General features: G+C 49.6%; 4 protein-coding genes across 4 annotated transcripts; 3 read left to right on the plus strand and 1 right to left on the minus strand.

The window, feature by feature from the left end:
• Nucleotides 1-48: 48 nt before the first annotated feature.
• Nucleotides 49-1,704, minus strand: EPUS_01786 (uncharacterized protein; the record flags this gene model as incomplete). Its single annotated transcript, XM_007804391.1, has 3 exons — nt 49-1,184; nt 1,235-1,267; nt 1,320-1,704. 3 exons carry the CDS (start codon nt 1,702-1,704, stop codon nt 49-51), a joined length of 1,554 nt encoding a protein of 517 aa, XP_007802582.1.
• Nucleotides 1,705-2,185: 481 nt separating this feature from the next.
• Nucleotides 2,186-2,926, plus strand: EPUS_01787 (uncharacterized protein; the record flags this gene model as incomplete). Its single annotated transcript, XM_007804392.1, has 1 exon — nt 2,186-2,926. One exon carries the CDS (start codon nt 2,186-2,188, stop codon nt 2,924-2,926), a length of 741 nt encoding a protein of 246 aa, XP_007802583.1.
• Nucleotides 2,927-3,547: 621 nt separating this feature from the next.
• EPUS_01788 (uncharacterized protein) lies at nt 3,548-9,423 on the plus strand (the record flags this gene model as incomplete). The annotated part of the gene is made up of 6 exons (XM_007804393.1): nt 3,548-5,301; nt 5,358-5,774; nt 7,927-8,131; nt 8,178-8,333; nt 8,384-8,838; nt 8,892-9,423. The coding sequence occupies 6 exons, from the start codon at nt 3,548-3,550 to the stop codon at nt 9,421-9,423; spliced, it is 3,519 nt and encodes a 1,172-aa protein (XP_007802584.1).
• Nucleotides 9,424-12,469: 3,046 nt separating this feature from the next.
• On the plus strand, nt 12,470-14,536 carry EPUS_01789 (uncharacterized protein; the record flags this gene model as incomplete). Its single annotated transcript, XM_007804394.1, has 3 exons — nt 12,470-12,919; nt 13,006-14,388; nt 14,441-14,536. 3 exons carry the CDS (start codon nt 12,470-12,472, stop codon nt 14,534-14,536), a joined length of 1,929 nt encoding a protein of 642 aa, XP_007802585.1.
• Between the last annotated feature and the right edge of the window lie 158 nt (nt 14,537-14,694).

A 14,694-nucleotide genomic window follows, 5' to 3' on the forward strand; every position in this document is an offset into this window, starting at 1 on the left:
ACCAAGCCCAAGCTGATCTTGGTGAATACGATGTAGAAAGAGATGGGATCATCTCAACGCCTCAATATCCTCCACTTCCTTGACCGCCTCCGCCGTCAACACCAACGGGCCCACGCCCCCTTCACCATTCCCCACATCTGCATCTCCATCTCCATCCAAGACACAAACACTATCCTCAATCCTCACCCCCATCCCCCAAAAACGCCTGGGGAACCTCTCATCCCCACTCGGCACATACACGCCCGGCTCAACCGTGAGGCAATGCCCGGCCTTCAATTTCGCTTTCTTGCTGTATCCAATACAGTCATGCAGATCCAGGCCCAGGTAATGCGACAAGTGGTGCGGGAAGAGGACGTTGATAGCATTCCCGGACATATCGAAACCTAACTGCCTTAAAGCATCTTTCAGTTCGCGTTCCGCTTTTTGGTGTAGTAGCTCGAGCGAGGTATGAGTGTCGGCTCTGCATTCCCTGATGCAGGAACGTTGCACGGTTAGAACGGCGTCGTAGAGATCGCGTTGCGGAGGGGTGAATTTGCCGTCAACAGGCCAGGTGCGTGTGATGTCTGAGACGTAGCCGGCGTATTCGCCGCCCGCGTCGGCGAGGACGAGGTTGCCAGCGTGCAGGAGCGAGTCATTGCGCACGTAGTGGATGCTCAGGGCATTGGGGCCGCCGGCGGCGACAGGTTCGAAGGCCGGTCTGTCGCAGCCGTTCATGCGGAACTGGTAGGCTAGGAAGGCGTCGAGGTGGGACTCGCGGGTGAAGTGGTGGCGCATTGCGGAGGTGAAGGCCCGGCCAGCGGCTTGTCCGGCTTTGCGCATGTTGTGGATTTCGGAGGGGCTTTTCTGGATCCGGAGATCGTTTAGGAGTGGTCGGAGGGGCTTTGTTTTCTTGGTTGAGATCAGCTCGGAGAAGCCTGGGGAGGGTTTGGAGGGGCCGCGGAGGAATTCGAGGAATGTGGATGTGGGGGTAGGGAGGCTGGTTATGTCGGTATAGATGTGGGATGCGTCTTCGACGAGGGGAGTCAGAAACCTCTTCAGGTTGCTGATATCGCCTGTCTCGTCCGCGTTGAATACGTCCAGAGCAGCTTGTGTCCCGGAGCGGGCGCCATCCCAGATCTCTGCTTTGGGATCTTTTTCTCGAACATAGAGATAGAAGACGTGGTCATCGTTGGATGAGGCTTTGCCTACAGCAATCGTTAGCTGGAGCGTTACGGAATCTTGTCCTATCGCTTACCAATTACAGCCAATGCTTCCGGTTCATTGAAACCTGCATCACTTCTTTCAGCTCGCAATTGTTTTCAGGCCAGTATTATGCGCACCCGTCAGGTAGAAGAAATCTGGATCTTGATGAAAGTTGTAGAAAACATGTCCTGTGCGGAATACAACATCCGATGCAGCAACTACTGCTATCGCGTTGGCCGGCAGTTGTGCCGCGAGCTTCGTTCTTCTTTGTGCATATTCGAGTGCAGTGATGCCTGGTGTGACTGGACGGTAGGTTGTCAATGGAACATTCCCTTCTCTGCGATACGGATGGTGTCTACCTTCACCAGCTTGAAGCAGGTGTGGATGGGTCTCATGGAGAGGCTGTCCGAAACGAAGCTCGGCAGCATTGATATGGGATGAAATGAGTCGAGTTTGGCAAAGATTCGAAAGCTGAAAAGTTCTACATAGACGTTTGCTGTAGCGACAAAGTGCCCTTGACATGCTCGAAGGGGCTGGTGACAAGGGAGAGAGTTAGACACCAATTGACGATCGTCACACTCCAGCTCCAACTACAGAAACAGTGCACACTAGAAGCTAAAGCATAGGTATGGCACCCAGACGGCATCTGACCCTCAGGTTGCCGATGGATTATAGGAAATAATTTGATTCATCTTGCCATATTCATGACCAAATGAATCTTGTAACGCACCGGGTTGATTACTACAAACCGCGCCAGGTTCGGATAACGCTACCTATCTGAGGAGTCATCGAGTGTTTCCAGCCTTTCTCATTTCTCAAAAGGCGTATTGGTCGCATCATATCTCTTGTTGGCTGATCAAGTTTTCTCCAACCATCGTCTCATACTGTAATTCTGAGTGGTGGTGAAGCACTTGATTCAAGATGGGTAGAGTTCTGACCTACCCTAAGTCGCCGAGAAATACTGTCAATAGAATGAAAGATCGAGGTAAGGCCTCAAGCCATCATGATATCGTTTAGTGTGGTGAATATTGCAGGAAACTATGATCTCGGGACGATACACTCAATCGTCAATGAAACACCTGTCTGCCATGTATCCTTCGCACCAGATCCCGCAGACCCTTTTCCAGCCATACTTCCCATGATAGGCGTCATGGGGTCGTTCGATTTCCCCAGTGCAAGCCTGGACGAACCAATGGATTGCTATCTGCATGGCTATGTCAGTTCCAGAATCATGAATCTTGCCCGAGCGTCAGAGCAAGGGCTGCCTCTGTGTGTAGCAGCAACCAGAGTGGATGGAGTGGTCCTCTCGTTGACACCAAATTCGCACAGCTACAATTATCGATCGGCGGTCTTGCATGGATACGGGAATGTTGTGGAGACCAAAGAAGAGAAGTTGTATGCCATGCAGCTTATCACCGACTCTGTGGTCCGGAATCGATGGGAAAACTCAAGAACACCTCCCGATGCAGCAGAAATGCAGTCGACAGTGATTCTGAAAGTGAGTGTTGTCAGTGGTAGTGGGAAGATTCGTGACGGAGGACCGCACGACGAGAACAAAGATCAGAGCAGGGACGAATTGACTGAAAAGATATGGACGGGAGTGATGCCACTGTGGGAAACGTTTGGAGAGCCTGTTTCGAGCCCTCTGAATCGAGTCGAACAGGTCCCAGAGCACATCACCAGCCATAGAGCAGAAGTGAACCAAAGGAATGAAGAATACGCGAAGAGTGCCGCTACGGAATGAATGCGAGGAGTTGGGTGAATGTGGAAATGAGATGGGGCTCGCCCGCCTCTGCTTAGAATGAGCATATCGGCTTGTGCTTAGCCATACATATCGCGAGTAGAGTCTTCGCTGGAGCTCGGAGGTTAGAGATCAATAGAATAAGTTGATCGTGTAGCTAGAACGCAATTCACCTTATCCTTGATATTTAGGTCAGGATTAGGCTTGAGGATGGACACTCGGCCAGTACATGAGTTTCATTTCTGCTCCAAGATACCACAAAACACCCAAGATAAGCATCTCTATTGTCACTAGACTTGGGAGACGGGTATATCGCGACCCTACACATCAGAATTGTGCAAACCCAGATCGCAGACGCGAGGCAGACGCGAGCCTTCATTAAGTTGGAGTAGGATTGTAGGACATCCCTTGGTCAAAGTGCAGGCGTTGCTGTGCCGACGGCGCTTAGACACCCAGCCCAGTCTACACTACCTGTTTTGGAGCAAGATTGGTGTAACCGCTGGGTTGCAGAACTGGCAATTTGGATACTGTGAAAATAATACCTGAGAACTGAACTGCATGATCAAGTCCTTCAAGGAGATTCTCTTGTGATGTCCATGGTGTGTATGTGGAGTGATCAATTGCATGCCCAAACCCCGTCGCGAGTCTGCGGCGGCGGCCGACAACCGCCCCGCATTCAATCGGCCGCCTGGGGCGAAGACAAGACCTGCAGCGGTTGCAGCAGCAGCAGCAGCTGATGAGATAATACCAGCAACTCCAAAACGGACAACACGACCTAAAGCAAAAGAGTCACCAGCAACGTCTCCTGTCAAGAAGACCAGTGGAGAGAAACATCGAGGCCACGGTCGAAGTCCGCCAAAGAGCAGTCCAGCCAAGGATACCGCCAAACATGCTTCGACCTCCTCCTACAACTCCACCAGCCAATTGTTGAGCGCCGACTCATTGGCGAAACTCAACGCCCACAACGAGAAGGTGGAAACCCAAGAGAAGGAATTGCAGCGAAAACGAAAAGAAAACCAATACAAGACTGTTGGCAAAAATGTCAGTGGTCAGAAGCGCCGTAAAAAGAACCGCGAGGTGAGCGGTATAAGAATGGAAGAGGGTCGAACTAATGAAAAACATGCCTATGTACGAAGGCGAGGTGGAGCAGCATCTGTACAGGACTTCATACGTAAACGAGGAGGAAATGGGCAAGGTCCTAGTAGAAGATGTCTTGTGGTGTTGGTCGTCATTGTCATATTATTGTTGATTATTTTGGTGCCTGTTGGTGTTTTGGTGATAGGCAGGAATTCGCAGCAGAGCGCTTCATCCGCTGGGCCATCAAATGCGAACCTCAAGAACGTCGATCCAAACAGCATACCAGCAGCAGCTAAAGGAACAGACACAGATCCTTTCACATGGTACGATACTTCAGATTTCAACGTGACGTATACAGCAGAGACCGTTGGTGGACTATCAGTCATGGGTCTGATGTCAGAATGGGATGATTCAAACCGACCTAACAACAATGTACCGCCGCTGGAAGACAGATTTGCTTATGGAAGTATGCCAATTAGGGGAGTAAATGTGGGTGGATGGCTGTCGATAGAGCCTTTTATCACTCCTTCATTGTTCAATACATTCACCGCAAGCGATAATGTGGTGGATGAATATACTCTGACCGAGAGGCTTGGTCCCGGTCCGGCCAAACAACTTCTTGAAGCACATTATGCAACCTTTGTTACAGAACAGACCTTTGTCGATATTGTGGAGGCAGGTATGGATCATGTTCGCATACCTTTCTCATACTGGGCAGTCACTACCTACGATGGGGATCCATATGTTCCAAAAACTTCTTGGCGGTATCTTCTCCGTGGAATCGAGTGGTGTCGAAAACATGGGCTACGCGTCAAACTCGACTTGCACGGTGCACCAGGAAGTCAAAATGGATGGAATCATAGTGGTAGGCTGGGCACAGTAGGATGGCTCAACGGGGCAGACGGGGCGCTGAATGGCCAACGAACGCTAGACATTCATAACCAGTTGTCACAATTCTTCGCACAGGATCGTTACAAGAATGTGGTTACCATATACGGACTGGTCAATGAGCCGAAAATGATGACCTTACCTACGCAGGCAGTCCTGCAATGGAATGAGCAGGCAATTGACATCATCCGCAAGAACGGAATTCAGCAATACATCGCCTTTGGAGATGGATTCCTGGGTTTGAACAAGTGGAATGGTCTCTTCCAAGACGTTGACCGCGCTTTGGTTATGGATACACACCAATATGTCATCTTCAACAACGAGCAGTTGGCCTTCACGCATCAGAACAAGATCAACATGGCCTGTCAAGGATGGAGCAGCATGTTATCAGCAGCCAACAATCCTTCAACAGGGTAAGCATGGTTCCCCCTCTCCGTCCCTCTCCCGAAAGTAGCTGATATCGTTTTAGATGGGGTCCTGTTCTGTGCGGCGAATGGTCCCAGGCTGATACGGACTGCACCCAACACCTCAATAACGTTGGTGTCGGCTCTCGCTGGGCAGGTACCCTGAATACCGGAGATCCAACTACTCAAGTGCTTACGCCAGTCTGCTCGGAACCCCCATGCTCATGCGAGCTGGCCAATGCAAGCCCCAGTCAATACTCAGCAGCGTACAAACAGTTCCTCAAAATGTTTGCGGAAGCCCAGATCCATAGCTTCGAAAGGGCGTGGGGCTGGTTTTACTGGACTTGGGAGACGGAGTCAGCCACGCAATGGAGCTGGAAGCTCGGTCGTGCGGCGGGTATCCTGCCTCAAAAGGCATATGCTCCTGATTTTAAATGCGATTCAGCCGTACCCTCTTTCAGCGACCTAGGAGAGAGCTACAGGTGAACTACGGAGTAGATTAGGAGTTATGACTGTCGATATGCAACATGCGATTTCCTAGCAGCATTGTAGGCGCTCGGGAGGCGTGGGTAATAGCCAGACTCTAGCTAGACCAAACGCGGATTGTGTATAAAACTCTGTCACGATTTTGTGTCTAGATCGGGTGCCTACGCCATAGTTGTGTGAAAGCTTTGTACAAGTTTTACATTAGCACCGCGCTTTCAAATCTCCATACTGCATATGTCCGATTAAACTAACTTGAGCCATGGTTCGGATCCCCACTCTGGAGATATGAAAATATGTGCTCGGTGAGACAGTTATCTCCCTGTCCAACCGGATGGCTCACATCATGTACCTATAATGAACTTACCCGAGGAAGATTTAGTATCTGAGTACTAGCTTACAGTGTTTATCTAAGTGTCGTACAGAGGACAGCAGCTAGGTTTCAGATACTTTGTCCTCTCCTGACATCTCTGCAAGTTGCCAAATACGAACACGAACCATACGTAGTAGATCTACCTGGCTAAGCGAATGCAGCTCATTTGTCAGGATGCAAAGTCCAATCACAGAGTTCTGAAGAGCGGCACACACTCTTTACTACGTAGTACATAGGCTCGGCCCAGATCAGAGGACAGGAAGCTTTCCAATTTGCGAGATGTCCAGGGGGAGGAAGCATGTGGCTAGATGCGAAAACGTGGCAGCCACGCGTGACCCACCTGCTACTAAAATGACTCGGTGAAATCGCAATAAATAGCAGTTGAGCTAACTACTACCTTAGCAAGCAAGCTTGGCTCTTTGGGGTTTCTGGAAGGATTCTTCAAAGTGCCACATGGCAAAATGGTCTGACGGGCCACAACAGCTGTAGGAATAGACGGGAACAGCACATCTGCCATGCCACAACCGGAGCACAGAGAACAGGGAACAAGGGTCTTCAGCTCCTCGGATTGGATATGGCGTTGCTGTGGAATACGGATGGAATTCCCCTGGAAAGGGATCCGCCACGATCTTCACGAGAGATGAGAGGCGGCGTGAAATAGATAGCCTTTTGGTGGGTTACGTAGTAGGTGGCTTACTACGTACTTGTAGAAAGTAGAATCAGAAGCCACGCTCTTGGTTAGTGGCAGTTAGGTTTGTTGGCAGATGCTGAAACGTGAGATGCCCTTGTTCTCGGTTCATAACCATGCCGCACTTTCCAACCTCAGAAGCCTTTAATCTTTGCACTAACTCCCGCTTCCTACGTGCTTCTCCCTCTCGCCGCATTTGGGCGCAATTCTGGACCCCATATCCATATCCAGATCGTCTTTTCACCATACCAATTTGAAGTCCGCTACACCATCCCCTACTCATCATTCAACACTTGGCCCTTTTCTAAGTCATCCTTCTCTATGCACTTGCATGGAACCATCGTGTTCGCCCCACAATTGTCATCGGACCCTCAGGTCATAATCGTCTCTCGTCCCTGTACCCCGCCAATCACAACCGGTGTGCTGTCGTATGTTGAGCCAACCACAATCCCAGTCAATTTAGAAGAGGCACCAGTACCTTGCCCACATATACGGTGGTCCAGATGAACCAAGCTTGAAGTGTTGGTCTACAAATTCATTCTTTCCATCGCAAGTATGGTAAATTGACACACTAAGGACACTTTGGTGACTGCTACATACAGTCTGCATCAAGACTGCCTGAACGCAGATGGGGAATACCCAGGGGAAACCGGTCGTCTTTACTGATGAAGGTGAGTCGCAGTCCGCTTGCAGTCCGCTTGCACTCCCAAGAGATGGTAGCAGAGAATAACTTGTGGTCATCTTTAGTAAACCTCAATCACTTTCGCCTTCTTCGGGTTGTCGGAAAAGGTGCCTTTGGCAAAGTTAGGATTGTCGAGCGCAAAGACTCAGGGTTGACATTCGCCCTCAAATACATCAGGAAAGATGAAGGTTAGCGCTGCCCAACAGCTATTCCTCCTGGGCACAGAAGCTGAAAAGGTTCTGTAGTGGTCCGATCAGAAAGCGTTCGAAACATCATCCGTGAACGACGGATGCTGGAGCACCTAAACCATCCTTTCCTCTGCAACCTTCGTTACAGCTTTCAAGATGTTGAATACTTGTTGGTGGTCAGCTCACAATCAGGCTGTCATGTATGCTAAGTAGTCTGCAGGTACATCGTCGTCGACCTCATGAACGGGGGAGACCTTCGATTCCACATCTCGAGGAAGACGTTTACGGAAGATGCTCTACGTTTCTGGATGGCTGAGCTAGGTTGTGCTCTACGGTACATACACACCCAAGGCATCGTGCATAGGGATGTTAAGCCAGATAATGTGTTGCTGGATTCTCAGGGACACGTACATTTGGCAGACTTTGTAAGTGCTCTGCTTGACTACCCGATCTTGCTCTAACACTTGCAAGAATGTTGCTTCGGACTTTAGGCCTGGAAAACTGCTTCACAGCAGGTCTGGCACTCTTGCATACCTAGCACCGGAGGTCTTTGATGGGTCTGGATATCAGTCGGAGGTGGATTGGTGGTCTCTGGGTGTTACCTTCTATGAATGTCTGTACAACAAGGTGGGCCACGAACATCATAGACTTTGTTCAAAGCTAACATTCTTCCAAAGCGACCCTTTGACGCTAGAGGACATGAAGCCCTGGCTGCTAGCATCAAAGCCGCAAACCCCAGGTTCTACGTCACGCAACCACCTGTTTCCATGCCATGCCTCCATGCAATTTCGTCTCTTCTAGAAAAGGACAGGCGAAAACGAATTGGTGCTGCTGGTTTTGAGACATTCACCTCTAACCCTTTTTTCCAATCGATAGACTTTGTGGCGCTAGAGCGCAAGCAAATACCTCCCATATTTGTACCATCAACCGAAAAGACTAACTTTGATGCCACCTACGACCTGGAGGAGCTACTACTTGAGGAAGCACCACTCGAAGCCAGAGCGCGCCGGCAGAAACCACGAGCCGAGCTAAAGGACGATGCTACAGATAGAGAGATCAGAGAGGACGAGCTACACCGTATGGTCGAAACAATGTTCGAACCTTTCGATTACACCACGACGAGCTACGAAGGGTGCGTTGATATCCAAACCCCTCTTTCCAATGCTGACTGTATTGTGCTTGCAGGACTGCCGCCGCTGCGCTTGCTAACGGGAAAGAGGAACGTCCCGAAATCACCTCTGCCTCTTCACATCGATCTCACACTCGTTCGTCCACAACCTCGCCCGGCGGTTCGCCGCCGTTGGATGCTGCCAGTATGCCTACTCCTGGAGCCAGCGCCACGAGTCACCCAGAATACTCTGCCAAAGCCGACAAGAAGCAGAAGAAGGATATTTCCAAAAGCGAAGGCTCATCTGCATCAAATCCAACATCCTTCAGTCGTCCGATACCTCCGAAGCGTACTAGTGGTGCGAGTCGCAAGGTAAGCAAAAGTGGCGGCATCCAGATGGTTCTTGATGAAGCTGGTAGCTGGTCTGGTTTGTCTGATCAAAATGCAACACTTCCAGTAGATAGTCTGGAGGGTGTTGGCAAAGAAGGGAAAGGCGGCGGTACAGGTATGCTGGGCTTTTTGAGCAGAAAGAAAGGGCGAGACAGAAGTCCCAAACCACAAGAACCTGGGATCTTGGGTAAGGAAGGAGCACGGCGCATCATTGGCTGAAGATTGCCACTTGGGATGGACCAGCCTTTCAAAGAGCATTGCAAATCAAGAATGACGGACGACAGTCTCCTTTGGAAGAAAATGCAGCAGTACCCTTGGGCGAACTTTCAGTGAAGACCTTTGGCCTCTCCAAACTCCAGAGACGCAACCAGCGCCTTCTCCTTGAATGTGCTGCCGAGCTGTACGACGACGAGCTGCCAAGTGGTGGAGAGTCTGCTGTGACTCAAGGAGTACTGAGTGCTTTTCACAAGGGTGGATTGAACACAATGCGGTGATGGAAACCTGGACGCAAGCAATGAAGCAGCCAAAGGCCATGATCTTGAGGTGCGTTGGGTTTATGTATACTAGTTAATGGTAATGCTATGGCACGCGGTTAATGTCATTGCTACTGAAAATAAGAAAATATGCCTCCATCAGAATTTTCACCATAAAAATGCGAATACTAGTTGTTACAAGTGCAATTCGCTGCCCCTTCCTAGCATCTCTGCATTCGAATTGGTGCTGGAGTCCTGCTGCTTAACAACTGGGAAGCCAGGTGAGCGACAAGTAAGCAGAGGGTGAGCAGGGGTGGAGTGCTGGTGGTAGACAGGCAAGCACTCACCCTAATATGCTGGATTTCACTGACAGCCTAAGACTTTGCGCCTGCTGCCAATTACCATCCTTCACAATATAATTCTACCTGCCAACTGTGTTTCGTATATCTACTGCTGCAGAGTCACACCTGAATAGCAAGTCGCCTGTTCATTCCGTCTTTTAATTTCCTTCCATCCACACTGATTTTCTTCATCATTTTGCATACTGTTCAGTTATGATGATCCATTGTCCTGCCAACTTGATAGAGATGGGCAAATCGGGTCGGAACAGTTGCTCTCTGGATGGGCTTTTTAGGCGACTCTTTTTTCCATCCTATTCATCTTTTCTATCTTTTCACCGGGCAGAATGGTCCATGAAGTGACTTGGGAGCATTGTCCAACAGGTCGCAAGTATTTATTGAGCCTTGTGTGGCGCGGTAGCGTCCAGTTTCTGGATAGGTTGCAGGCCCCACCACCTGGCCTTGTCGAATGGTGTTATTGTCTTCTTTCCCGCCAATTTCGATGAACTGCTAGGCTGTGTGGAGATATGATAACCCTGCACGTCATGAGGCAATCTTCGGTTCTTGTGGCGCTCTCGAATACACTTTGCTAGCAATGACAAGCAAGGCGATCAACAAAGGTACTCCGATATCGGCACCAATGGCAGTTGCAGCTGCCTTCGAGATAATACTAAAATGTAAGCGGTTTCTATAAATTCAGACGGTGGACCAAGATCTGCTATTTGCCTTGTTTGCATTCTTTTCAGCTAATGACCTGCGAATTACTGAAACGATGTATCGACGATGTCATGGAGGATCACCCTGAACTGGGCTGTCGGTCGAACATGCTGAGCTGTCTTTGCAGGAAGTGCTCAATTCATTCCGCGCATCCGATCCTGCACAGGCAACTCCTGCTCTGCTAATGACCATGTTGCCACTGGAGTGTACTTATCGTCCATGTGTTCCTGTTTGTTGAGCTGCCATTCCATCGCTAGAATTACCAGCACTGACTCTGCGTAGACACAAAAGCCAAAAGACTTATGAATCGTCCTTTGTTACAGTCCATTCATTGGGCATGACAACCAGGATTTCAAGCGGGTTTCGTTATTCATATTTTGTGCAAGCAATCACAGGGTTTTCTCGATTGTTCGAATCTGAAAACAGGGTTGACAGGTTTTCTAGTAGTATATTCAAGCCAGTCATGACAATAAAGTGTTTCAGCATGCTCCGTCTCCTCTTCCTTAGTCGATCGTACTGTCAAGTGGTCAATATTGGAGATGAATGGCTCTGTACATAATACAGCAGGTGTGAAAAATGGGATTTAGTGTACTGTGCATTACTATGAAAGTCCTGCAAATCCATAGCATTACTCTCGAATTGCTAGTGCCGCTCTGTCAACTTGCTGGAGGATAGAGGATAACCATCTATTGCCTAGTTATCAGAGTACAATGTTTGAACTCAGATAATAGGATAGATTCTTTGTGTGCTTATTGCTGAAATTTGAAGATGAGAAACCATCATCCTAGAGTGTATAGAAAGCATTTAAAGTATGAAAAGAAATTTATGACATCTCAAAAATGTTGGAAATAGGCATGACAGGGCAGTATGTTGCCAGGGTGTGGCCGGAGAATAGATTCGATCTAGAACAGGGGCAGATAAATACATATATCTGCACCAGCGTTGATGTCATGTGCCATCACATGCCATTGGCGTGCCCTGCGCATGCTCTGCACATGCCCCTTTGAATTCACCAATGCACTTCTCTACAAATGATATAAATATGATATAATAAGGAAATAGAAAAATGATAGGTAAAGTGAATGTGAGTGAACAAGTCTATTTGTGTAGGTATTATGCTGATCTACGGTGGGCAATGGAATAGAAATGAGCCAGTTAGAGAGTAAGCAGCTCACCCCGCGGCTGGTGTTGGCTTGACCACCCTCGCCCAGCTCACCTCGCTAGAGCGGCAGCATCCTATCCTATGTTCATCACTGTGTAATGAAGACCATAGGTGTTACGAATGTCACTTGCCTGCCCCAAAGATACTTCGTGGAGCTTGATACCCCAGTACAGAGGTGGAGTAGCTTCAATCTTGCTCTGGCCTGTGTTGCGGGCGGCAACGTTGGAGCGCCGCGCTTGGCATTTAGCTCGAGCTAACCCAAGTGCTTCAAAACAACTCGCTCTCAGTTGAATGTCCAAGTCAATCCTCCCATTCACTCTTCCCATGCTGCTTGTTGCCAATCGTGACCCTTGACCTCGTGTATTGCTATTCAGGTCAGCTTTCAAATTGCCATGCTGCTCTCCTAGTTCTCAAAATTGGCAGAGGTGGACGTGTTAGGTCGCGTGCGTGCCGTGTGCCCCTCCAACCTTGCCTTCCGAGAACCAAATACCACTACCCTGCCACTATCATTGAGCCCATCGTTATGAATGGCAGCAGCCGTATTCATACCGCCTTCGCCTCATGATCCTTTCACCATGTCGACTACTCGACCTCGAGCTCCATTGGCGAGCATACCAAATGCTACCAACTCACCACATCGATCGTTGACGCAGAGTATTGGGAAGAGAACAAGGCAGCAAGGGCCCGTGCTGCAAGAGAACGAGCCGCCCCAGAAAAAGCAAGTGATTGAGAAGAACACTCGCGAGGACGGGCCTACCACTCCACGTCGAAGAGTCCCTCCACCGACTGCCGAAGGTCGAGTGTTTGAACGTGCTTCAACGAACGTGAAGCCGACGGATTTCCACAGAAAACTAATTGCTAAAAAGAAGGAGGCGGAAATACCTACGGGCGATACAGCTGATAGCACGATTCGGGCATGGCAAAAACACTACCGCAAAGTCTTTCCAAGCTTTGTGTTTTACTTCGACAGCATACCAGGTGATATTCGAGTGCGATTCTCGAAGCAGATCAGCAACTTTGGTGCTGTAAGTTTATATGTGCTCTGCATTGCGGAACCAATGGCTGCATGCTGCCATAGACATCTTTGAGAACAAGCTAATGTCCTTTCTAGCAAGAAGAGAAGTTCTTTTCCAAGGCCGTCACCCACATTGTCACAACCCGCCCAATCCCTGCAGAATCACCCACTTCTGAGACCTCGGCGAACTCTGGATCACAATCTACTAACGATGCCGACGATCAACCACGCACCATCAACCCTTCTCTCCTTGACAAGAACTCAGTCCTACAGGCCCAGAGTTTTCCAGCAAAGGCCCAGATGGGTGCTTCTATACAGCGCGAGAGGGCAGCACCAATGGACGTTCTGTCCAGGGGGCGTCAGATGGGCATGAAAATATGGGCTTTAGAAAAACTCCAGCGTATACTGGTGTCGATGATGGAATACGATGCCAGTGGTGGACACAATGGTCGGGTAAATATCACGACTGCTGCGATAACAAGACTGCGAGACGAAGACCTTTCCCAAGTGCTCCGAAACGAAAAACTAAATGGCCCACTGGATCGCGACCTAGCAACTTCGACCAAAGAACTAACCCTGTTCAAGGGGCCTTTCATCTATATCCATGACATGGATGCTAAAACCCGGCCGATCATGGTAAGGGAGTATACCAAAGTTGCTCGACGACAAGATGGCGCGTGGCCGCAGTTCCGATCTGCTCCTGCTGGAAAGTGTCCCTTTGTTGATGATCCTGCACCGAAGAAGGATTCTGAAAAGGAAAAGGAACGAGAGCGAGCCCTTGCTGCACAGCAGGCAAGGGAGTTGCAACAAGCACCCCAAACAAGATCTGCTGCTGCCGACCACGAGATTCAGATGAATCCACCCAGAAGAAGCCCTCGGAAAATCCTCAGAGAAGTCCACAACGTTCCTGTGCCCGCCCCGGGTTTCAGGGATATTGTGCCCAAGGCCCCAACCTTTGAGGGACCCAAGGCTCTGCCGCAGATGTCCATTGGGGCGAGGCAAGATTCAACGGGCGATTTTATCAAACCACAATATATGCACTTTGCAAAAGAGCCCGCAGCTTCGGGTATTCAGCGATCAAACATAACATCTGCCATCCGCTCTCAAATGATATCGTCCACTGCTGCTGCTCCTGGCGCCAAAGCAGGCACCAGCAAGGAAGTCAATGAACTCAAGCGAAAAGTGTTGGAACGAAGCAACACTGGCAGCTTGTCAGTTGGCTCTATACCTTCCTCCCATCGCATGACCGACATTGCGGGTGCTCTGAAGAATGCGCGAGCTCCGCCGCCTCAGCGAGCAGCCAAAAGTAAAGCTCAGGAAAAGCTTGGTGGTATCGTAGAAGAGGCGAATATGTCGGATGATGAACTTGCAGCCGAGCGAGCCATACATGCGCCAGTCAAGAAGAAGAGGGCTGCGAGAAAGGATCCCAAACCAGGCTATTGCGAGAATTGCCGGGATAAGTATGAGGACTTTGATGATGTAAGCTTACCCCATATGGTCCTATCTTGAATGGTGCTAATGATGTTACTAGCATATCATGTCGCGAAAACACAGAAAATTTGCCCTCACCCAAGCCAACTGGACGGAGCTAGATGAACTACTCCGCAAGTTGCAGGAAGACCGATAGAAGCGCAACACTCCTTGTCTTCTCCGATAATTGGTCTCGGGCACACCTCCCTTTTCAGGCGTTCCGGGTTGCTTACGTTCTTATACCGTTCGATTCTCAATGTTCTTCAGCGGCGGACCTGGACTGATACATTTGCGCGCACGCAGCACATTATCATC

The sequence above is a fragment of the Endocarpon pusillum genome (assembly GCF_000464535.1).
Source record: "Endocarpon pusillum Z07020 unplaced genomic scaffold scaffold3350, whole genome shotgun sequence".
Classification (NCBI taxonomy): Eukaryota; Fungi; Ascomycota; class Eurotiomycetes; order Verrucariales; family Verrucariaceae; genus Endocarpon; species Endocarpon pusillum.